The sequence below is a fragment of the Lampetra fluviatilis genome, chromosome 17, assembly GCF_964198595.1.
Source record: "Lampetra fluviatilis chromosome 17, kcLamFluv1.1, whole genome shotgun sequence".
Classification (NCBI taxonomy): domain Eukaryota; kingdom Metazoa; phylum Chordata; class Hyperoartia; order Petromyzontiformes; family Petromyzontidae; genus Lampetra; species Lampetra fluviatilis.
Window position 1 is genome coordinate 5,565,808 of NC_136291.1, and position 23,571 is coordinate 5,589,378.

The window sequence follows — 23,571 nt, forward strand, 5'->3', positions numbered from 1 at the left end:
ATCCGTGACCTCCACCCGTATGTCCCAACGCCAGTTCTTCGATTGTCTGAGTGTGGGCTATTGTGTGTGCCGAGGTCACGCCTTCCTTTAATGGGTGACCAGGGGGTCTTTTCCCGTGTTGCCCCAAAGCTGTGGCATTCACGGCCATCAAATATTCGATCTGCTCAGCACGCCTAAAGACGTATTTTTCTTAAAGGCCTTTTCACCTGATTAATTTTAGTTAGGTGTTTTGGGAGTGTGGGGGCGGGGGTATTTGTATATGTGGTTAAATCATGAGCCTGCGTGCTTTAGAATTGCGTGAGTTATTTGCTTACGTTTTTTTTCGCTCGATGCAGCGCCTTGCGACCTCTGGGTGAAACGCAATTTGTAAGTGTAAATTATTATTATTATGATCATTGTTTTTGGATAACTATTGAACAAAGACGGTCACTGCATCATGTACTTCTGCAGCCCTCTGGAATGCTCTCGTCCTATATTAGGAAGCCACTGCAGCTTTGCACTTTGAAATCTAGATTTTAAAGAATTTCGCTAGAATTTCCTATTGTGTTTTGTTTGTTATCCTTCCTCCGCACCTCTGATTGAGCAGCGTTGGCTACGTACGGTGCGAAAGAACTACAACATGCGTGCCTTGTAAAGTATTCCCTCCGAGTTTGCTTTTAACTGACTGTGAGCCTACGTGTTGGGCAGCAGAGGGCAGCGAAGCAAAATCCATTGTTGCATTTTCCTTTCCAGATTACTGCCATGAATGTTTCCCACCACTAACCCGCACTACCTAACGTGCAGTACAGGGAATAGTGAAATTACTACCACGACCCATACGCAGCGGGGAGGCCCTTATCCAGCAATGGATTCACAAAAGGGGCTGTACCGGTACATGTCAATTGAGTGATGTAAATGCCTGTTGAGGAAGCGTGGCCTTAACACCCAATGTTTATTGCAGCCGCAGCAGGTACTGTAACATTGAAGGACGAGAGGACCTAGGGGAGGCCAGAGAAATGTAATCTATATTTTGTGTGGAGTGCCAGCTCTCACAAACCTCGTCGATACCAAAACCAAAACCGCACTTCGTATCATCAGCGGCACCCTGAAGTCCAACTCCACTCCCCGTGGCTTCTTGTGCTCGCGACGTTGGCTGAAAATAATAAAAAAAAAACATTGGCACTCGCTGGACGGGATCTTGGGCGACTATGGAAGTGGCAAACACAAGACCTAATTGAGGTCCCGACCGTGAAAGCACCGCGCTCGAACGCAACATGGGAGGACGCGCGTCCACCTTCCAAAAATTGGAAGTTCAAAGAATCGCCGAGCTGCGACTGTGGGCGAAGTTCAAACCATCAAACACATCACCGACTAATGCGCCATCTATGCACTTCCTGGCGGTGTCGCTGCGATCCAGACAGCGTCCGTTGCCTCATTGGATTGGTTGAAAACACTTAGGATTCAACTCACGCATTTCAAACCATTGCTTTTCGGTCCTGTCATACGAAAGAAAGATGTCAACACAAATGTGTTAATGCTTGGCCAGGAAGCTTGTTCTGGCTCTGAGAGAATGTGTTGGTTATAAATGAAGTAATTCACTCGAGAGGACAATACAAGGAGAGATGCAGCCAGAGGGGTGACCTTGAAGTTCAACTCCTCTTGAAATGTAAAGAATGTAAAAGGGTGCGTGAGTTGCAGACCATTCATGAATATGAAAATGGGTTAATGTACTAAACTAATATGTAGAATCTTGATTTGAAGCTTTCGTGACTGCAGGAACCCATACTCTTTGCTTCTTTCGGTAAAGTCACGTAGGTATAAAATTAAATAAATCACGTTTCGGGCGCAACACAAGCGTCCATCATCAGGTGGGAAAGCATGGTCTGCTGCTGAGGCAGACTGTTTTAAAAGGTTTTAAATGGGTGTAGCCCAAGGGTCATAAAGAAGTGGCCGGGGCTAGTGATGTTAATGTGAGAAATTATCATGTAAAAGTAAGCTAGGAGAGCGGCCTCCTAAACGAATGCACGGAAGTGCTATGTTAATGTGAGAAATTAGAGGGCACGGAAGTGGCTATGTTAATGTGAGAAATTAGCATGATGTTAATGTCAGAAATTAGCATTCAACGGAAGAAAAGAAGGATAAGATCGGCCTCCTCGACGAGAGTGCAACCCAATGGGTGTAATCCAAAGGGCCTGTGAGTATGAGAGTGCAATCCAAAAGACATATGAGCATGAGAGTGCAATGCAACGGATATGTGAGCATGAGAGATCTAAGAGAGAGGCATAGAGAGACACAGTCGAAATAACAGCTGACAAAGGCAGGTTGGATGGAAACATCACAGTCAGTTAAGACTACCTGGTTAATAACGTCCTTCCAATTGCTCAGTTTGTACCCATCCTCTCGGTTGAAGTTGTGTCTGTGTAATATGTAGAACATTAACACAACACATCCACATTAAAATTTCTGTTTGCAGCATATAGATTTATTTCAAACTTTACAAAACCATGTTTATTCAAAGGAATGCTGAAAACAATTATTTACCTGTACATTTGCAACAGGAGAAATTACAAGATGAAAAGAAAAGTAAAACAAATGCTGGGCAGTGCAAAACATGCTCCTCATTCTTCATTACACCATATTAGTTTCCCACTAATTTTACAGACATGTCCAGAGCACCAACAAAAATTTGGAATGTTGAAAAAACACTATACCAGAATATTTCTATCAAAGAATTTGACAATTTACATCCACAAAAAGGTGTAGAAATTTTACGGCCACGAGTGGCAATTCCTTCTTCAAAAAAAGCCACAATAAAATGAATATGAAACTTGTCCAGGACCATCATTATGTCTACACAAGCATCATAACATGCAAAATTACTCTCCCCGCACAAGTTCATGTTAAGCTATATTAGAGCTATGGAACATTGCAGTCCAGTTAATTTCTATGCAGCTGTTTCACTGCACTGTATTTTTTCCAATACGGAGCCACATTTTGATTAAAGTTGACTGCTTCTGCAGATTTTTAGCAGTCTGTTCAACATATTAGTGGCCCCATATTTTCCCCCTGATGTTACATGGTGGCAATGACACTTTGTTAAGTAATCTTTTTTTATCTTGATGGTTTTTTTTCCACCATATTCTGGATAAAATGGTGGCCATTTCTCGTAGAAATTCCAGCTTTAACAAAGTCATAAGAAATGCAATTTCAACACGATTTAAATAGAACCTAATAATCACTTCAGTTGACAGGGATAGCGGTATACGTCCTGATGCAAGGTGGAACACATGATTGCTAAAACATCCATCATGTTGGGATGATGCTTCACTTAAGACAATTAACTTTCAGAGCCAATTTAATTCTAAGGTCTGAAAAGAATTTGTAAAAGAGTTATTTTGAGTCATTGGGGAATTCAGGAAAATATTTTATGTTGTGCAATATAAAGCAATTGAATCACGCCCTTGTGCGGGCAGCTGTTTTGGTTTAATTTGGCTCGAATTAAATCGCAGGCACAGTCAAATGGCAGTGATGGGTATCTTCATAACTGCACATACATCATACGCAGCCAGATTCATTCTGTAACCTTGAGTAAGTAGAGTTCAGTGCCCGGCCACATTTTCACTGGTCATTCACTTTTAACTATTAAAGCAAAATCGTATTTAAAAATTTACAACACAAAGAAAAAGACGTTAAAAAAGTGTCTAATAACGGATGTGAACACTTAACACCTGCAATAAATAATGTTGTGCAAAGTCAACCAAAAGCGGTCCCACCTTTGCATAAGACGTGCCACTTTTATTACATTTCAAACCATTTAGATTTCCCATTTTAAACACGTCATTTAAAAAGTTTGAGCATTTTTCTGCAAAAAGTGTTGCAGAGGTAAAGCACATCATTTAGAAAACCCATTTTTGCTGTTCATTTTTGCTCCACGCAATTTGAATAAATTGAATCTTAAACGTAACATCACTCATGCCAGCCACTACAACAAAACACATTCCAACGAACTCTTCAAAAGGATAATGCTTATTATGTACGCTGCAAGAGAAATTCGTTTATATATATAAAAAAAATCACACACACTGGTCGTGTCAAACGATAAACATTTAACACATGCTGCTAAACACCATTTGGTGCCATGTAATGCAGAGACATGTATTTCAATTTGCCCAGCCTACTAGTAATGGATGTAAAAAAAAATTGCTTGTAAAATTAACTTAACAGAACGTATGTGACAACTATTATGATTTTGAGCCAGAATATCCAGAGCAATTCTGTTGACACATCAACAAGCATGAGCTATTCCACAACATTTCATTATGCATGCACTATTTGGCACTTTTTCAACTGAAATAAACTTTAATATTCTACTTTATAAAATCCTGTGAACACAAAACAAAGTTTCCTCACTCAAAAGTTGAACAAAATGTTTTTATTTAGCTTGCAGGCCTAGCAGCATAAATAGAGGTAATTTGAGTAATGTCCCGGATAAGCTAGAAAAAAATGGTTTATATTCCAATTAGCAGAGGTGTGGACTCGAGTCATGTGACTTGGACTCGAGTCAGACTCGAGTCATGAATTTGATGACTTGCGACTCGACTTGGACTTGCATAACAATGACTTTGTCCCACCTCTGCCAATTAGTACGATAATGATTACCTTCAAGAGAATTTAGGTGATAAACATAAGGTGCAACATTTAAAGTAAACATTGACAATTATTTTAGGTGTTTGTATGTGCGCATTCTTCGTGACTTAACTTTTAGGCATTCATATTTTTCCCTCCTTCCCCAAGACATAACAATTTTGAAAATTCAGATTAGAATAAAATAATGTAGTGAAGAATGTGAAGAAATGCAACATATCAGTGAACAAATTAAAAGCTGTTCACCAATAACTATCTTCCTGTAAGATTACCAATCAGCATCCGTCTTGATATACTGTACATTTTTTGTTTGGTCTGTGAGCGTAAACACAAGAGTTCGTGGAGGATTACTGTAGAGTTCAAACCTCGTTTGGAAGGAAATAGGGGGTCCCGCTATTTTCTCTTCAAAATCACGCAGCATCATTCACCACGTTGGTGTTTCTTGGGAAATCGCAGTTAAAAAAATAACCCTCAAACTCGCAAAAAAAACCTCTCTCAAGTCCTGCACATCCCGCTTAAATTGTGCGTGATGTAGCTGATCGCAGAAAAGCATCCTCGGTATCCCAAGCGTGACCAGTGGCATCAAAAAACTGCCGGTGCAGGAGAAGTCCTGGGGCCTTCTTTTGGCACTGCCTGCCAGTGGTGTAAAACACGCACACTGGGATGGAGGTGCTAAATGTCAACAAAAGCCGTGTTTTCTTGACTGCCCACGTCATCAAACAGATGGCTTGGTGGTGACGGCGAGATGCAGCCGTTTTAAACGCAGTGGCCTTTTCCTTTTTGGCCGACTCTTCGTCTTGCTGATTTTGACAACAAAGAACGCGAGCACCACCGTGGCGCCGAAGAACGCGAACACGGGGATAGTGTGGCCCACGTCCTGGTTATACCGGCCCGGCATTATACCTGCCAGTGATGAAAAGGAAGGGGTCAGGCTGTGGTAGTTAAAATAAATAAATAACCTATTGAAGAGCATCATACACATTCACGAAAATATATCAATAATCCTCAATATTTTTCAAAGTTTGTTTTTGTATTAAAAGTAGATTTTCCTGTAATTGCATAGATACCTATGCCATAACAACAAATTGTTTACATATAGAGGAAACTTCCTGCATCATAAATGGTCATTTTTTTAAAAATAACTAATAATTAGGCACAAGGGTTATACGACACCTAAGATTATAGAACATTTTACTACCTAAAAAACAATGTTTGCTGCACCAAAAATCCACCAACTATAATCAAAGCCACTGAACCTTATTCTCTAGCAATCATTCTCTTACTCTTTTCGACTTGTAACTCACGTGGAATGTAGTTAATGGGTGACTGATCAACTCAAAATGAATATGATGATTTCAATTCGCTACCAGTCTGCTTCAGAGTACTGGCATTTGTCAGTTCCATCGCTAGAAAATCCCATACTTCTGTAGAAGAGTTGGCAACGACTCACTCAGAGACGCAGGTAAGGTTAAGGGCTTTCGCCGTTTATTAAGGGCTACACAACACATGGGGGGGGGGGGGTGAACCACTTCCCAGGGGTTAGAGGTCCCGGGCTAGGTCCCACTCGGTCCCGACACAGCCGGCTGCCCCGTGCCGTCTCCTCTGCGCCGGCCGTGGGACCAGCCAACACGGCCGACCGAGGAGCACAGCCACGTCCAGCCCTGACGCTGTCTATCCCCTATTCCTACCCTCTTGCCCCTGGCTCCCCCCATTCCACCCTACTTCGACCCTACTCTCCAGCTACGACCCCGCTTACTTCACGGGTTCCCCCCTTTATCCCCGTGACGCCATCGCACCGGACAACGCACATGACGCCACTACTCTCTTCTACTCCTCTACACTTCTGTAACGAGGGACCTCACACCTGATGCTGATTCAGCAACACCTTACCCTGAGGGACGTCCCAGGCACTGCTCTCTCCGGGTGAAAGAGGCCGCACCTGGGGTCGGTTCTGCCTCAGGTTTGGGAAGGAGATTGGCTCAGGGTCCATTGCCAGAAGCTTTGGCTGCTTCCACAGATTGCTGAAATAATAACGGGGCGTGAAAATACAACGTGCGTGCACACGACACCGAATTACGCGTACACATCCACTGGTACATGACGATGAAGTGCAGTCAATTCATGCCACATGTGTATTCGTATATAACGTGAAAACAAAGCTAAATATATGAGCATACAACAACTAAGCATTAAAAAACACATCAATATGCAAATTAACTAACATTTTGGTCAATTAACTATCTGGACCTAAAAAAAACTGAAGACAATGTGCAAACATTACAAGACTGGAAAAGCGTGTTTTAAATAGAACACGATGAACAACACGTCATTACCGATGGAATACAATTGCATCAAATTACTCTTTTATGCATTACACAACTTATGCTAATGTTCACGGATTTTGCAAGCACCTTTACGCGTTTAATCAGATGTTTAGTGCCAAATTATGCACGGGCATTTACCTGGGTGCAGTCTGGTTCAGCGGCTGCGGCTTGGCCCAGGACAGGTGGGGGCAGGCAGGAAGGGGTCGGGGCTTGGGATCCCCCAGGTGAGCTTCCAGCACCTTGGAGTAACGGTACAGGTGGTTTCCTGCACAGGGAGGTCTATTAGTAAATAAGCCATTCTTTAGGAAGTATGTAAGTATGTTACCCTTTACACCCTATCGGCCAAATAGTACTTTCAAATACCTTTTGTGGGCCTCACTTAAACAAATACGTCAGTAGTTTAAGTCACTGCTAAAGTGACAAGTGACTGATTGCAGTGCTAAAATTAGAAACGCAGTGTTGCTACTTCTCCTCTAGTATCCAATTAGTGTGCAGTGATGGATATCATTTGCAGACTGCTTCGAAGTGGTACAACAAGTGGAGATGGGGCATATGAAATGAAGTTCTGGGCAATAGGTGCCCCACCCCTAGTACGGTTGGCTACGTACGGTGTGAAAGAAGTTCAACATGTATACATATAGAAGGCAGTGTTGTTGTTGACTTCACCAAATGATCCGATATTAACAGTTTTGTGTGTCACTAAACTTAATGTCTTCTTATCCAATTTAATGTGAGGACACATTTGGTTATACAAATTACTCCTTTTATTCACGCAGTAAAGCATGCAGAAACACCACCAGTAAGAATTTGCTGTCATTTCTTGGTCACTCTGTGCTTAGGCTCAAATAACCAAATGACCCTTACCTTGCAAAGACCCACATAAAATTAATGTACTGCTACTTTTGTGTGACTCCTCTGATTCGTATCTAACATCGGATTATAAAAAAAACTTGACGGCTAGGTAACAGGAGTTTGCAGAGATCTGTTTGGAAGCGTGTATAATAGGAAGGCTAAATAATCATATGGTTAAAAGGACTTTCACTGTGTGAAAAAAGTACAAGGAAATATTCCATACGGGCATTCAGGTTTAAGGATTATTCTGCGACAGTGAAACCGTGGACTGAAGCCTCACCCTCCATGCGCGTGGGCAGTGGGCCTTCGTGAGTGATCTGCTGGATGGCCCCACGCCCATTCGCTTCCGAAAACACGGGCGAGAGGACGTCGTACGCCGCGTACTGCAGCAACGCATCCAGCATCCAGAAGCAGTCTGTGGAGTCCCCAAGAGAGATCCGATCAGTGTAAAAGAAGCACTTAAAAGTAGAACTGCAGCAACGCATCCAGCATCCAGAAGCAGTCTGTGGAGTCCCCAAGAGAGATCCGATCAGTGTAAAAGAAGCACTTAAAAGTAGAATCAGCGTCATGCATAACCAACTTTGAAGGCAACTTAAAAAATAGGTTTGATAATTTCATGAATTGTCATGATTGAAGATTGCGATTCGATTTAGGATACATTTTTTTGACAGAGTGCATGCATGCAAAAGTGCATGTTGGAAAAAAACATCACTGTCAATAACACACCCTCATACCTGCAAAGACAAAGTAAACTAACATGAATAGCAAGTGTTGTTGTTCTGATATCACAGCGTCAAACTTTGCAATTCTCTTTCCATTTGCACTGGACAGCAACAACACCAGGCACGACCAAGGCCCCCGGCTTTACCCTTTTGTCGGTGGCTGTCATCGAGGCAGTTGGAGTCGCCATACAGCACAATGCGACCAGCACCGTCCCCGCTCGCCTGGTACAAACCCAAGATGGGCACCCCCTCCACCGTGTAAGCCTCCTGCCGCAGCACATCCATGCCTGCACAGACCGACCAAGTGGGAACAAATTGTGACGTAAAACCAGACGCTTTCGCTTGGTAGCCTACATAAATAGAACTGATAGGCCTATCTGTCATCGCTATATATTAATCTGAATATACATAAATTAATTTACATAATTGTTTAATCCGCAAATGAAGAATGAATGCAACAGACTGTAATAGTCATCAACAGTAGCAGCTTACCTTGATCCTTCAGCGTCTGTGTAATAACAATCCCGTCTTTGGGGAAACGCGCAATGCTGCTGCCTGAAGCATAATACACTGCGGGAACCAGAAAACATAATTTACACACAAATTCATATTAGTTTGTTGAAAACATACAAAGCCCCATTGTACATTTTTTGTAATGAGGTATATTTTTAATGAAGTACAATACAATGCACTTCTTAATCGACCCTTGCAGTATCTGTGTTTGACTCTTGTTGACACTCAGGTCAAGCAAATGCACACACTGCTATGAGCACAGCAAGCTATGCTGTTGCTTTTGCCAATTACAATTGCATCAATAAAGTCAGGTAGGTAAAACATTCACGACGTTTCGGAGGCAACACAAGTCTCCGTCCTCAGGTGGGGCCGATGACGGAGACTTGTGTTGCCTCCGAAACGTCGTGAATGTTTTACCTACGTGACTTTACCGAAAAAACCTAAGAATGTGAATCCTTGCAGTCACGAAAGCTTCAAATCTAGAATTAATGCATCAATAAACCCTGTGCTCTCACTGCAGAGGTGCCACCGAATAAAACCAAAGCATCATGAAATTGTGCTTCTTCTGTGGCTCATTTGAAAAGCAAGGAATGGCTGCAAATAACAGTTTTCCCAACTATATTTCAGATGAAGCACATCTGAAACTATCAAGTGCAAAAATAAACAAGGGGCCATTTACTTTCCTATCCTGGTGCCTGTGCACCTATGTGCTGACAAGCAACAGCCTGTCCCTGCACTGGGCGTACACCCAGGTTTGAGCAATCTCCGTCTCCCCGTGACCACACTTACTCTCGTGGTCGCCGATGGTGAAGTCGCCCTCAAACACGCGGTCGCTGAAGGCCATGTTCCAGGGCGTGAGCAGGTCATTGAGAGCCGGAACGTTTGCACCGCCCGTGTCCGGCATCCACCACTGCCTGCACGCATCATGTGGAGATACCGGTGCACTTAATACACCGAGATGGCATTGGGCCTAATGGCTTCGACTCACTAAACACACATTTGTAACATGCGTGTGCTGCTCCACTGTAAACGTGTCACCATCTCTTAGGGTCTAATGATAAGTCATCTATTAAAAATAATTAATATGCTCATGATCTATGCATTATTCCTATCTAAATATTCTTAGTCTGATTCTGCATGGAATTGTGCATGTATGAATTATTTTTCATTCGTATGCTGTATGCCACTTAACACCTACCGCCTCTATATAGCTGCTAAAGTGCACCAAAATGGTACACCACGAATCGAATGGAAACGCCTAATCATGACAAATCATGAAATTCCGATTAAGAAAAATTGTTGTAGGCCGAAAGAGGAGAAGCGTTGGGTTCATAACTGGTGTGCAAAACTGATGGGGTATGGCTTTCCGATGTGTTTTCGTGGTGTACCACGTATTGTTCGGCACGATGTCTCATGTTTCATCAAACCCTATCAAAATATAAGTCTCTGGAGCAGGTCGCTTACCTGGTGTTCTCATCGTAGAACTTGACCTTCTGCATGACAGACGTGTTGTACCAGTCGCTCACGATAATGACGGACAGGCCATGGTCCACGTCGCGCTTCAGCTTCGACACCTCCTCGGGGAAGTACTCCTCCTCACTGTCCACCAGCACGAGCGTGCCTGCACGCCCCGTCGACGACAAGAGGCTCGGAAATGTTCCCAGCGCGAACACGTCATGTAACAGCAGTGTGGTCCAAGGACAGTCATTCTTGTGATAATGGATGCAGTTGCTGAAGAAACACCCAGGATGTGGAGCGAAACATCGGATTGCGTGCTGAACAATATGTGGGTACAACACGAAAACACATCAGAAAGCCATATGGCATAACCACAATTAGCTACGCGATAAACTTCCGATTAGCACGGATGGCTACGTATACATAATGCTGGTTGTTGTTCAGCCCTTTTTACAATCCACTTGCTGGATGAAGGCCTACCCACACCATGAAGGCCTCATGATGGTTAATGTGGTGGGCAGCAGAGGGCAGTAAAGCAAAAGGTTTGTACTGCGATTCCAAGTTCTCACATCTATGCTCCCCGCCACCTTCACTAGCCGGCACTAACCAGTGTGGTGAAATATGGCTAAATAACCCCAACTACCCGCACAGCAAGGGGAGAAACTAATTCAGCATATGGATTGATATGCTGTACATGTACACACTTATAATATCTACATATGGAGGCACACCTCACCGTATTGGCTGGCATCAAAGCAGGTGATTGGTGCCCCTAGCACCTCCAGGAAATAGCCATTGCTGCGCAGGTGCTGGTACATGTCACGGAAGTTGGTGTGGATGTGGTCTCCATTCCTAAGCAAGGCAGAGCAGAATTAATATTTTAGAACAGCAGCATTGAAATTAAGTGCTAGTGGTATATATTATTCCAATAAAACTATACTCTGGTAGGAAGACTATGGAGGGTTCCTAAAGGGGACGTTTCCATTTTTCGTGACAGTTGCAAGACGCCTTTCCAAAGCAATGTTTTAGAATTATAATTTGTAAAAGAACTGATATGGTACGTAAAAGGAGATGACCGATACATGTCTTAAACACCAGTAGAACTGATTGTGAGATATTGGGGCAGGTATCTCAGTGTGATCAGAGAAGAACAACTCAACAGTAAGCAGAGCATCATGCAAATGAGGCACAAGAATGTGGGGGTTCACAGTTGGCACAGATTCTGACCACACTGATAGTCGACACAAACTATTTGGACCTGTCCTGTGTCAGAGGCATTGCCACCAATTCATGGGCGGTGACACGGTTCAGCGGTAGCGCATTCGCTGCTTATTGCAGAGGTTCACGGTTCGAATCCAGCGGTCACCCTGATTATTACTGTGTAATAACCATAATACTACACGCCATCTGCTTCACAGTGGAAGTTAAAGATCGCCTTGACGTCATTCGCATGAGTAGGCCAGTGTGCGGGGGTCAGGGTCCAAATTCTAAAATTAACCTTACATCACTAATTTGGGATCATATGTAAGAATAATTACCCCCTACTGGCAGACTAATGCCCCGGGTCACTGTTGCAAATAACACGATTCTGGTCTCTAGCGTTATCACCGACAAAAACAAAATAACTGAAACTTACAACTTGACATGGCCTTGATGTATGTAAAACTTGGCACAGATGCCAGACTGACCGCATCACCATTTATTTAAATGTTCTTTCCCGATTGTGTGTGATTTTTATTTCAGGTTCATGTCCAAAAAACAAACTATCCATCCTGTCACGAAAATTGTTCAATCACAGGCGGCTGCCTGGATGTGAAGTTAGAATTTCAGCAGTGCCAGCTCAATGCTGACCTTTGAGCTACCCGGCAAAGCTCCCTCACCACCATTTCTCCGCGAATGCTGTTTGCTTTGTAGTACGTGACTGCTGTGAGATATGGTTCTCAAAGCGAATGCAGCAGGGGAGGTCGTCATGACAAGTTGCGTGTGTTTTACCAGTCGAGAGGGTCGTTCTTCATGCGCAGGTTGTCACGGGGAAAGTAGCCTGGTGGGTAACGGAGGTTGTGGTACTGGTCCCAGAGGATCCGCTTACTGCGAGGAGGAGTGGGAATCACCTTGACGCGTACAGGCAGTCGGATGCTTGACGTCTGCTCGCTACTATCCTCTGCCTGCAAATACCACAGAAAGCATCACCAGCCAGATTACATTAAAACAAACATTCGTGTCATAATGCACACAAATTATATGTAAGTCGCAACTGCCTTCATTGAAGGGAGGAATTGTCATAAAATAGCACCATGTCGGATGTACTCAAGACGAACTGACTTGTCATGCACACTGGGATGGTGCATTCAATATGAGTACGTCAAACCATTGGCTCATTCCACCAATAAAGATATTTTTTTCAAAAACCATCATAATCACCATCGAAGTAATACTCCATGTGTAGGACTGGAATGATTTTCATTTGACCGTGAGGTTCGTAACTTGTGCAACTTCCCACCTGTGAATTTGCTGGAGAGGCAATGGTGAGAGAGACGTGCCCATGAGCGATCCCTTCCCACCCGGCCGCCTTTTTGGCCACAGATATGGACAGGGCCAGGTAGCCCGACCATGGCCACAGAGTTTGCGAGTAGGAGAAAGCCACCTCGATGGTGTCCCCATTCTGTGGCAGGTAGGGCTGCCACACCGGCTGTGGCATACGCGCAAAAGCACACCTTTCAGAGCGACATCTATGCCCAATGCCCACTTCCATCTAATCAATTCTGAAGTGACGTTTAATCACAAATAAGTTACATGATAGCAACTGGGTTCGCTTAAATGTTATACTGCTGAAGAAAATAATAGCTAGATTCTGAAGCTCACAATACACGTGTGGAATTTTGAGTGTGTAAGAATATTTTTTTCGATTGGTAAATGTTTCATGTAATGGGTTTACATGACCCCTGCAACCACCAGTGGCAGCTGCATATACCACGACAAAAAAAAAACATGTATTTTTTACATCGAATTGTAAGCCCGAATCACTAAAATTATCAAATCATTGGGGGTTGGGTGAATGATTCCATCTCTAATTCTAGCATTTTATACCAGAACAGACATGTGACTAATATCCACAGCCCGAGTGAAACATACTGGATGTGGTGGGCCAGGTGCATTAATGTTTTCCGGTTTGCCGACCTGGACAGATCAGCTTAAACGAATCCCCAAGTACAAGTGGAGAAAAAAGAAAACGCTAAAGCTGTTAATAAACAACCAGTTATTTTCCTAATGGGGTAACTTATAACAGGATAATAAAGTAAATTCCATGAAATAATAAATAAGCCGTATCATGCAGGGGCAGGCTCACCTTGTCAACAATGCGGCCAGTGACGGCCATGCCATTGAGAATGGTGACATTGACGATGGTGGGCATACCACCGTAGTAGATGGGCTGAGAGCAGTAGGGCCACATGTACGGACACTCAGTCAGGTCGATGTAGTTGGGGCTCAGGCTGCGCAGTCGAGCAATGAGGATGATTAACAGACACAGCAAGAGTATTGAAGATTAGTGCCATAGTAGCATTCACTGTAAAATGCTGCTCATTTAACAAGGACGCTTTTTGTCTGTGTAACGCAAGTTACGTGCATGCGTGCGCCTAAGCACTTAGAATAATACACAGGCACACACACTTATGCAGTGCACTAATCATTGGACCACCGCTCCCCATGCAAAAATACACATTGACAACAAAGATCCCCCATATAGCCTTAACAGACTGTAGAGGCAAGTGCTGTTAGCGAGCACCTATGAAGGCCGGAACGGTACACGAGGGGGTGGGTGGCCAGCACCACGCCCGACCGCCTTTATCTCCCCGGTGGCAATGTTTTTGCACACCGCACCAGGTACTCATTTGAGGCTGAGTCGACCTAGGGAAGGCCCGGGACCGGTTCAGATAATCGTCACTGGTGTTGGCCGTGAGCGGGAATCGAACCTGTATCGCCGGGTTCATAGCGCAGCGCGCTAACCGCTACACTACCGCTTCCCCCAAGTGCACTAATCATTGGACCACCGCTCCCCATGCAAAAATACACATTGACACGCACGTGCACACACACACACCTGGCCTGTGGCTTGTAGCTGTTGAGAACCTGGTATGCCCTCAGCAGGTCGAGCTTGCCATGGCCCTGTTCAAACATGTTGACCCCCGGCAGCCGGCGTGCGGAAGCCATCAGGGCTTGTTTCATACTCGCAGGGTTTATGATGTCGCGGTTCTGCACAGAGCTGCACTCAGGCAATGCCGACAAAGGCGAGACACAGGCAAGCACACATGAGCAAAGATGAACGGCGCCGCCTTCAATACATCCAAATCTGCCCATCTGGTAAACAAACCCAAAAAAAAGCCCAACCCATCTGCTTTACAGAACCCAAACAACCAACCCACCTGGCCACAAGGCTGAGGAACACACTAACTGACTAACCTGAACAATAAGATAGCTAGGTGATGATTAACTACCCCACTACTCCATTCAATTTAAGAATTTATTCTTCAAATTTTTACCTACTTGTGTACAATGTGCGTGATCTTTCTGTGAGGTGTGTAATGCTTTGTCTGCTTCCTCAGCCTAAATGTAATGATAACAAATCATTTGCATGTAATGTACACAGATCATAAATACAAAATTTTCATACCACATTTAAATGCACATATCGTTGAGTGTAAGAATCAATTTGAATCAAAGCATATTTACATGGTTATTAACAGCAAAGACCACTAGCTTTTCTGGTTGGCTGAGAAGCCAACCAAAGGTAATCCAAAGCAGAGCAGTGGATGGAAGGACAGACATAAGCACCTGTCCAGATGGGGAGGAGACACCAAAAACAAAGATCCTCCTATAGCCTTAACAGACTGTTGGGGCAAGTGCTGTTAGTGAGCACCTCCGAAGGGCGACACGGCACACGAGGGGGTGGGTGACGAGCACCACACCCGGCCGCCTTTGTCTCCCCAAGTGGCGATATTTACATACCGCAGCAGGTACTCATTTGAGGCTGAATCGACCTTGGGGAGGCCCAGGAACGGTTCAGGTATTTCTCACCGATGTTGGTCGTGAGCAGGAATCGAACCCGGTGGCTGTGTTCGTAGTGCAGCACGCTAACCGCGATAACTACCGCTCCCTACGGAGGAGAGACCACACACCTGGCGAGGAGTGTGACGGCGCCAGTGACTACAGGAGAGGCGACGCTGGTGCCCGATAGCGAGCGGCAACCACCGTTGATGCCGGAACCGCGTACACCCGAGCCGTATGTCACGATGTCTGGCTTCATGCGTCCATAGCCACCAGGCAACTCCTGCACAGCCACATACACATTTTCAATTGGCTTCTATCTCGAGTTCAAGGAATTCGTAGCTGTGCTCAAAGAGCCACCAGGCAGTCATGTGGACAATCTTTTCATATCACGGTTTGCTGCACACAGGTCCAAGAGCCCCGAATGTTACGTGGCCAGCACACAAACAGAACTATTGAACATATAATAGACAGGCGTTAATACATTTATTGCATTGAGCAAGCTGAAAAGAACTTGGGAAAAGTGACAATGAGAGAGAATTCCAAAGTCGAGGAGTGCAAGGAAAGGGAACAGAAAAAGAAGTTGCTTTGTTCTGCGGTGTGGTGATTGGACACAGCACCAATGAGACGAAACAGTCAGCCTGGTTCTCCAAGCCCTCAGCATGGGTGGAGAAATCAATGGGTGAAGTTTATGGGGAACAGTAACGATGGAGGAGCTATAAGGACAGCATACATCAGCAGCAGAGTACTCGGTTTGCACTTATCTAACAGCAATTTTTTTTAGGTGGCCATCGGCATGCTCCATAGTCATACTGACAAACGGCAAAAGGTAAAGTGTATCAAGGAGTGTTTTCTGTTGCCAAGACAGCTCATGGGAAAGGACGTCACAACATCCTACTGTATCGCCCTCATCCATATTGTGATCAACAACCACACCGCGGAACAAAACAATTCTCGTTGTACCTCTGCCCTGGCACCGACTCAACTTTGGAATTCCCTCCCATCATCTCTTTTCCCAAGCTCTCATAACCTGATGAGGCAGTGTTATTGATGACAGCGTTAACGTTTTCTTTCCTGGAAACTGTTCTGGTTCACTCATTTCTGCCCATTAATATTAGCATGGGGGGGGGGTTCATCCAGCAGTGGATTGATTAACTGTTGTACATGCACACGAGGTCATTTAGTGACAATCATAAGCCTAGTCTCACTGATTTCAATAACTAGGAGTCTAGTGTAGTCAGTATGTAGGAGTCTACCATGGTGGTATTTTACCTTAACTTGAGTTAGAAGCCTAATCTCACTGATGTCAGTAACTAGGAATCTAGTGTAGTTATTATTTTGAGTCTACCATTGTGGCATTTTAGCTCAACTCGAGTTATCAGCCCCACGCATACCCAGGTAGTCATCCCTCTGGAGGAGAAACGGGCAATGTTGTCCTCAAAGTCAATGCCTCCCACCCCGATCACGTCCATCTGGTCAGCCGGATTGTTGAGGGTGCTGCACACACGCAAATATGTGCATAAACGTCAGTCCACACTTATCCTTTACAACACAAATAATACTTGTGTTTATTTCCACGTTTATATTCACAAAGGGACGGAATGACTAAATTGTATGAATGGCATTTCTAGGAATTAACCAAGGCATGCAAAAAAAAATATGAGTGCAAAGGGAAACTGACAGAGCTTGAGTGTAATGAATGTACACAATTTAAAAGAATGAACAATCAGACCCACAGATGATGCCTCCGTTAAACGTTTAAAGAAACGTAAAGATAACCTTTACGTTATAACCTGGCGTTACTTACTGGCACACCAAGCAAAGGATAATTCTATACAAGAGGTATATAATGAATGTGTATGTTCAACAACATAATTTATTCCCACTTCATGTGGGGGGGGATATTTAAAATATGCACAGTCGAAGGCTGTGTTTCATGTACAAGCAGTCCAAATGTATACACCCCAGGGTTCAATATAAAACAAGATCCCCATATTACAATTCTGGTTCACTTATTAAAACACACTTACCCGTACAAAGGGCCATCATTCCCTATTGCTGACACCATTATGACCTTGTTAGCTGTGAGTTCCCAAACCTACCAGGTTTAAAAAAAAGAAACCGATTAGCTTTTAAAGCATAAGAACACACATACATAAAACACCATATGTAAATAGCCGCACTACCACAAATAATTCAAAATGATAAAAGACTGTCATTTCAACATTGCCTCTAGGGCCTAAATCAGGAGTGGGGAAACCTTTTCCTTAATGAAGGCCAAATAGGACTTTCAAATGCCTTTCGTGGGCCACACATTAACGAACACAACTTGGTTACTTCTGGCACTGCAAATGGCCCTTGCAGCGACAGCGCACTAATACGATCAACAGTGCTGCTGGGTAGAAAATATTTCACTCCAGTACCCGATTAGTGCGGCTAAGATGCTTTCAGTGAAGGATGAATACTGTTTAACGCGCCGTTTTTAAGTGTCAGATCTCATGCGCCTGCAGGTCATGTGAGATTAAGTCACGGGCCACAGATTTCCCACTCCTGATTTAAAGCAACTACACTTAGCAGGTGTTGCCCATGTGCTCTGATGCAACTATGCTCCATCTTCTGCTTTGCAAATTCCTGACTTGCTCACCTTATCTACAAATGGGTGGTCCATGAAGTCAGGCCCACCGATACTGAGGTTCAGCACATTGATCTTCTTCTGGATGGCGTAGTTGAAAGCGTCCAGGAACCACGAGGTGTAGGATACCTGTACACATGCACACAGGTCGAATATAATACTAATACAAATAATCAACAAGCTGTAGAACATACATTATCAAAGCTTCAGTGTATCACACCATAAAACAAACATTCTTCACCTATATTTTTAAAACTAAAGGTGACACATTATTCGGGATGGAAAATTTAATAAAAGCCACTGATAAATTTGCACAGGTGATAGATATAGCTCAGTATAAAACAATTGGAACATGATATGATTTGGTGGAGAGATAATGTAATATTTATACTCAGCACAAAATCAGCTACATCTTAACTCTGTAAAAAAATCAGTAATCCAATTGAATTGTTCATCATAACGCCATTCAAAATAATTCGAAGATCACAGCATCTGCACAGCAAACAAATGATGGAAGGGCAGTGGAAGACTAAGGCACTATTTTATGTTTAATTGAAAAACACAGAACTTGCTGTACGTTGCCATGAAGGTGTAAAGCTGGCCATTGACCAAACAAAGAAGCATAAATAACGCTTGGTTTGTTTCAAAATTGATTCATAAATTAAAAACATCTTTGGAGGATGACTGAATATTAAAAAAAACAATAACACTACATTTGTGCATGTTTAAAACACTATTACTAATGTACTAAATATATAGTGCATAAAAACTGCAGTGCAAACATTTAGTTCATTTAAGTTATCAAGAGAGCAACAATAATTATGTCAGTACACAGGAGTGAGCTTACTATGCCAGTTTTAAAATTACACTTCATGGGTAGAATATGAATTGGTTCACGAACGCTGCGGTTCATTTTTGTGGAAGTGTTTAGTGTGAGAAATGAAGCAATATACTATTTTAGGCTGACCCTATACTCGGAGTACCACCAATCAAACCATGAACCATCATATTTATAGAACAAAATTGGAACATTTTATGTTGCCGATTTGTCGAGCTATACATATCAAAACAAGGATGATTCACATAATTAAAGCCTCTTCGTCAATCAACTACTGAATAAAGGCTTCCCATGCCGTGTCAGTCATAGGGGTTATTGACCATACTTCTCCACACTCGTCGGTGCGGGCTAGTGAAGGTGGGGGGAGGTGACCTAGGACTTTACTACATTGGGATATTTGGCCAATGCTTTCTAAAGGAGTGATTTATTTAACAATGAAAGAGGTCAGCTGTGCAAGCTCCCACTGTAAAAAAACTTTTTCTGGCCACCTACTCTATATCTCTGAGTCAAGAACCTCTGCCCAACCACGACACTTTTAACCAAACATACATGTAACCTTTTAATCACAAGGCCATCATTAACAACATCCATTACCTGGTTGTTGGTAAAAACGCGAAAGATGTGTAGCTCGGCATCAGGAGCGAATCCTTGGCACTCCCGCATACTAGCAATCACCCCTGCCACGAAAGTGCCATGGCCCAGTCCTGCACCAATCGCACAGCAACAGCAAAGTATTTACTGAAATCTACTATTGTGTATCAGGGTGAAAAAAGTGACAAGGTTAATAAAGAACCCATTTTTTCAGCATGCATATCTGTCAGCATAGAAGAATGCATGTTCCAATTACTTCATTGGGAAATTGCACTGCTGAGCATGTAAGAAGTAAAACAAGTGCCATGTGTGCTAGTGATTATTCACGTAATTTTTTAAGCGGGTGTTAGCAGAGATGCAAAAGTCTACACTCAATGGTATGGACAGTCTTTTCTCATAAAAAAATCCTGAGCCAAAAATACAGTGATATCGAACCACATTAGACAAAAGCCAACACCATCTCAATACGGTGCCAATAACTTTGAAATATACAATAAAAGCTCAAAGTATAGCACTTAAAAATGTTGCCTACAAATGTACTGGTGAAGCCATCTGTCTGCATCTGCAATGTTTATTTAAATGTCTTTCAGACCCAAGGCATTTAACTATTTCTTAAGAAACTCAGCGGCAAATTCAATATCAAGATCAACCAAGTTAGACTGTGATTTGGAAAATTATTGAGTTAATTTTGCAAAGACTGGACCTCGACGGGCTACTCTAGTTAAAAGCACTGCACAATGTTTCGTGTCAGCAAGAGAGAAATGGTGCCAACAGTGTTAATGATTCCTCTGTGATGGCATTTTATTGGCTCAAACTGGGAAACACTCCACTCAAGTCACTCACTCTCCCCCTCAGGGCTGCAGGGGAAAACAACCACTCCTTCAACGATTACATTTAAGAGATGTGCACAGTAAGCATCCTCCTGGGTGAGGCATGACCCTGGGAACACATCAAAGACATCCCCCCCCCCCTCCTGAAATGTCGTGCCATTCTATAATCAATGGTATCATTGACTTCAGGTGCTCAAAGGAATATGCAGCTTGGCAGCCTAACTCCATTAATCAACTATCTACAAGCTCAACATTTAAGAATCATTATTATCTGTCCTTTAAGTAAAAACTTCACCTTAACGTAGAAACTAAACACCACAGCATATCTGTTAAGAAACAGTGATATCTGCTATGCCACAAATGTTACCCTGACTGGAGTGTGCCTATTATATTATGAATACCAAAGAAAACTAAGTCGAAAGCTTTTGCCTACAGTTTTTTTTTTATAGTAGTCAACAGTTAAGGCTCTTCATGTAATTTTGTTTCACCTTCCTAAGTAAAAAGTAAAAGAGGTGAAATATAGGCATGCAAAGACTAAAATATATCAAACAAAACAAAGTATCTTCTTGGTTCTTTCGGTAAAGTCACGTAGAAGGGAAATAATAAATAATAAAAATAAAACATAATAAAATAATTCTCACGACGTTTCGGCTACAACGCAAGCAGCCGTCCTCAGGTGGAGAACAGGTCTGTCAGACGCTGTCTCCCCGACAGTCCTGGTCTTCACCTGAGGACGGCTGCTTGCGTTGTGGCCGAAACGTCGTGAGAATTATTTAATTTGTATTATTTCCCTTCTACGTGACTTTACCGAAAGAACCAAGAAGAACAAAGTATGTTCCATTATTTTGGTTAAGAATACCATTTCACTATACAGGCACCCAGATGCAATGAGCATAAAGAACACATCTTGCACTTTCCACATGCTGGCTCAACTGTGATTTTAACACAACGGGGGGAAAACAGACACAATTTTGCATATCCCCTGAGGAGCATGTGGAAGACGTGTTGTTGGGATACACTACTCTTGCACGGCTTCAATTATCTCAGGAAGGATGCGTTACCCTGGGGAAACACGCTTGCTGTTTATGGAAACGGTAATCAAACTCCAATAGCATGCGTGGGAGGGCTGCCAACTAGACACTACCTCACAAGGGCATCAGGAGCTTTGGAAAATGTAGTGAGCTCAAGCAAGATGTTATTTTAGTATCCACTTACAATCCAACACAAATGCAGTCCCAAAAGAATGTTTAAGGGGGTGAAATCCTCAAGTATAATTTCCTTGTGATGCCTCCAAATACATCGTACCTCTATCCAATGCTTAGAGAATTCAGATAAATTATTTTAATGATTTTCAAATTAAGTGAGCCATCAAGGTTATAGATGCAAGCTTGCTTCAGCTGGCCATAATATTAGAACTCCACTGGAACACACTTTTAAATCTAGAACAGTTTTTTGCATTTAGTTTGTCGTCTTCCCGCCACACCTCCGATTAGCACGGTTAGCTATGTACGGTGGCAAAAGAGGTTCCACCTAAATATATATACATAACAGTGGTTATAGATGCAAGTCTGCTTCAAGCTGGCCACCACCGAGGTAGTGACAGAAACGAGGAAGGCGACGTGCTTTCGCGCACCGTCGTCGAGTGTTTTCTCGTTAGTCCAGTTGGTGCGCTCCTTCACATTCTTGAAGTGGGGGTGTCGCTCGCTCAATCCCGTGTCAAACACAGCCACCCGCACACCAGCTCCTGTCACAGACAACACCACCACCACCACCGTACAACTTCGGAGACAGCCCAGCCCAGTCGTGGAGATTCGACATTGGCAGATGCATTTAGCCAGGCTCATCCTGGTGAAATATATCTGGCGCTCAGTTACAGATCTATTTCTATTTTGCCCCTGCAATTGATATAGAAACAGTTTTTAAGAGTTTTAACTTCATATGAACTGTAAAAATGTAATTTTAAGGAATTTACTGAGTGTAAGAACTGATTTTATTTCATGTTTCATTCCCAAAAAAAGTTAAAATGTAGGTGAATGCCTTTAATAAAATTGCTTACTATTTTGAAATACCATTATCCGGCAAGTAACACGATGTGTGCCGTCTACATTTTGGATAACTTGAGAAAATACAGCAGCATATATTTATCGTTTAAGCACCTCCTTCCACACCATATTTCATAACCTAAGCATATAAATTACCATGAAAAAAACACCATTTGCAACTTCATGTTTTAAATAAAGATCAGAAGATAGACAGCTGCAATTACTCCTATCACTACTCAGTTTGGTTGGCAAACATGTTTAACTGACATTAAAAGGTTAAATTCCTCTGTCATAGTTTACGTAATGACACCTTGAGTGAACTCCTACCGATGGAACACACCGTGTCATTGCAATCACGCTTACGCGCAGTAACAGTGCTGAAGATGCATTTTTAGAAACCCCAGGGTCAGCAAAAGATGTTTTGCTTAAATACCGAGGCTCAAATGTTCAAAAAGTGATCATTGCGCACATCTAGTTTTCACAAGTCGTTTGACAAATTCTCGAGAAAGGCGACAATTTATTTAACTTTAATAAGATAAACCTGAATTGTAATGCCGATTAAACAATACCTACAAATATATGTTAATAATCTATGCATCTATATTTTCTATGCATTCCTTATATACATCGTAATTTACGATTTTATGCAAAGTGATGTGACATAATACTTGTCGAAGAAATTCCAACCTACATTTTTTTTCCTGTGGAAAACAGCAGAACAATGCTTTGAGGCAGTTGACCTATTTTTAAATAGTTCACTTACATAAAAAATACAGTTTTTATTTTATTTTCAACCTCTCAAGACAAATGATATTAACTAATCAATCTTATAATTAGCAACCAATGAAATATTAGATAGGGCTTTTTTATATTATTACCATTTACAAAGCCTCTCGAGGGTTTACAGAGCAGATTGACAGGCAATCATAGCATCTCAAGGATGTAGTAGTCACTGATATTGGGTCAGAGGTCCGACTCAGACCTCATTATGATACGAGACATTTAAAAACTATATTGACATTCAGAAAGAGGCTACACTGATTACGGTTGACATTGACCGATGGCAACGTTTCTATGGCAATGTAATTGGCGAACAAGGCTAA

At 42.8% G+C, this 23,571-nt stretch overlaps 1 protein-coding gene across 1 annotated transcript in view; it reads right to left on the reverse strand.

Annotated features, from left to right (window-relative positions):
* Positions 1-2,450: 2,450 nt before the first annotated feature.
* The window catches only part of MBTPS1 (membrane bound transcription factor peptidase, site 1), a 31,400-nt gene continuing 10,279 nt past the window's right edge, over positions 2,451-23,571 (reverse strand). Inside the window, exons 5-23 of the mRNA XM_078864041.1 lie at positions 22,060-22,170; positions 19,600-19,709; positions 18,180-18,296; positions 17,566-17,633; positions 16,930-17,032; positions 15,667-15,818; positions 14,592-14,753; positions 13,839-13,983; positions 12,993-13,181; positions 12,485-12,657; positions 11,229-11,344; positions 10,499-10,655; positions 9,824-9,948; positions 9,014-9,091; positions 8,668-8,808; positions 8,080-8,214; positions 7,086-7,212; positions 6,514-6,644; positions 2,451-5,526 (exon numbers count right to left, since the gene is read on the reverse strand). Of these exons, the coding sequence (XP_078720167.1) occupies positions 5,339-5,526; positions 6,514-6,644; positions 7,086-7,212; positions 8,080-8,214; positions 8,668-8,808; positions 9,014-9,091; positions 9,824-9,948; positions 10,499-10,655; positions 11,229-11,344; positions 12,485-12,657; positions 12,993-13,181; positions 13,839-13,983; positions 14,592-14,753; positions 15,667-15,818; positions 16,930-17,032; positions 17,566-17,633; positions 18,180-18,296; positions 19,600-19,709; positions 22,060-22,170 (2,528 nt within the window). The 3' untranslated portion in view covers positions 2,451-5,338. The remainder of the gene's footprint in view (positions 5,527-6,513; positions 6,645-7,085; positions 7,213-8,079; positions 8,215-8,667; positions 8,809-9,013; positions 9,092-9,823; positions 9,949-10,498; positions 10,656-11,228; positions 11,345-12,484; positions 12,658-12,992; positions 13,182-13,838; positions 13,984-14,591; positions 14,754-15,666; positions 15,819-16,929; positions 17,033-17,565; positions 17,634-18,179; positions 18,297-19,599; positions 19,710-22,059; positions 22,171-23,571) is intronic.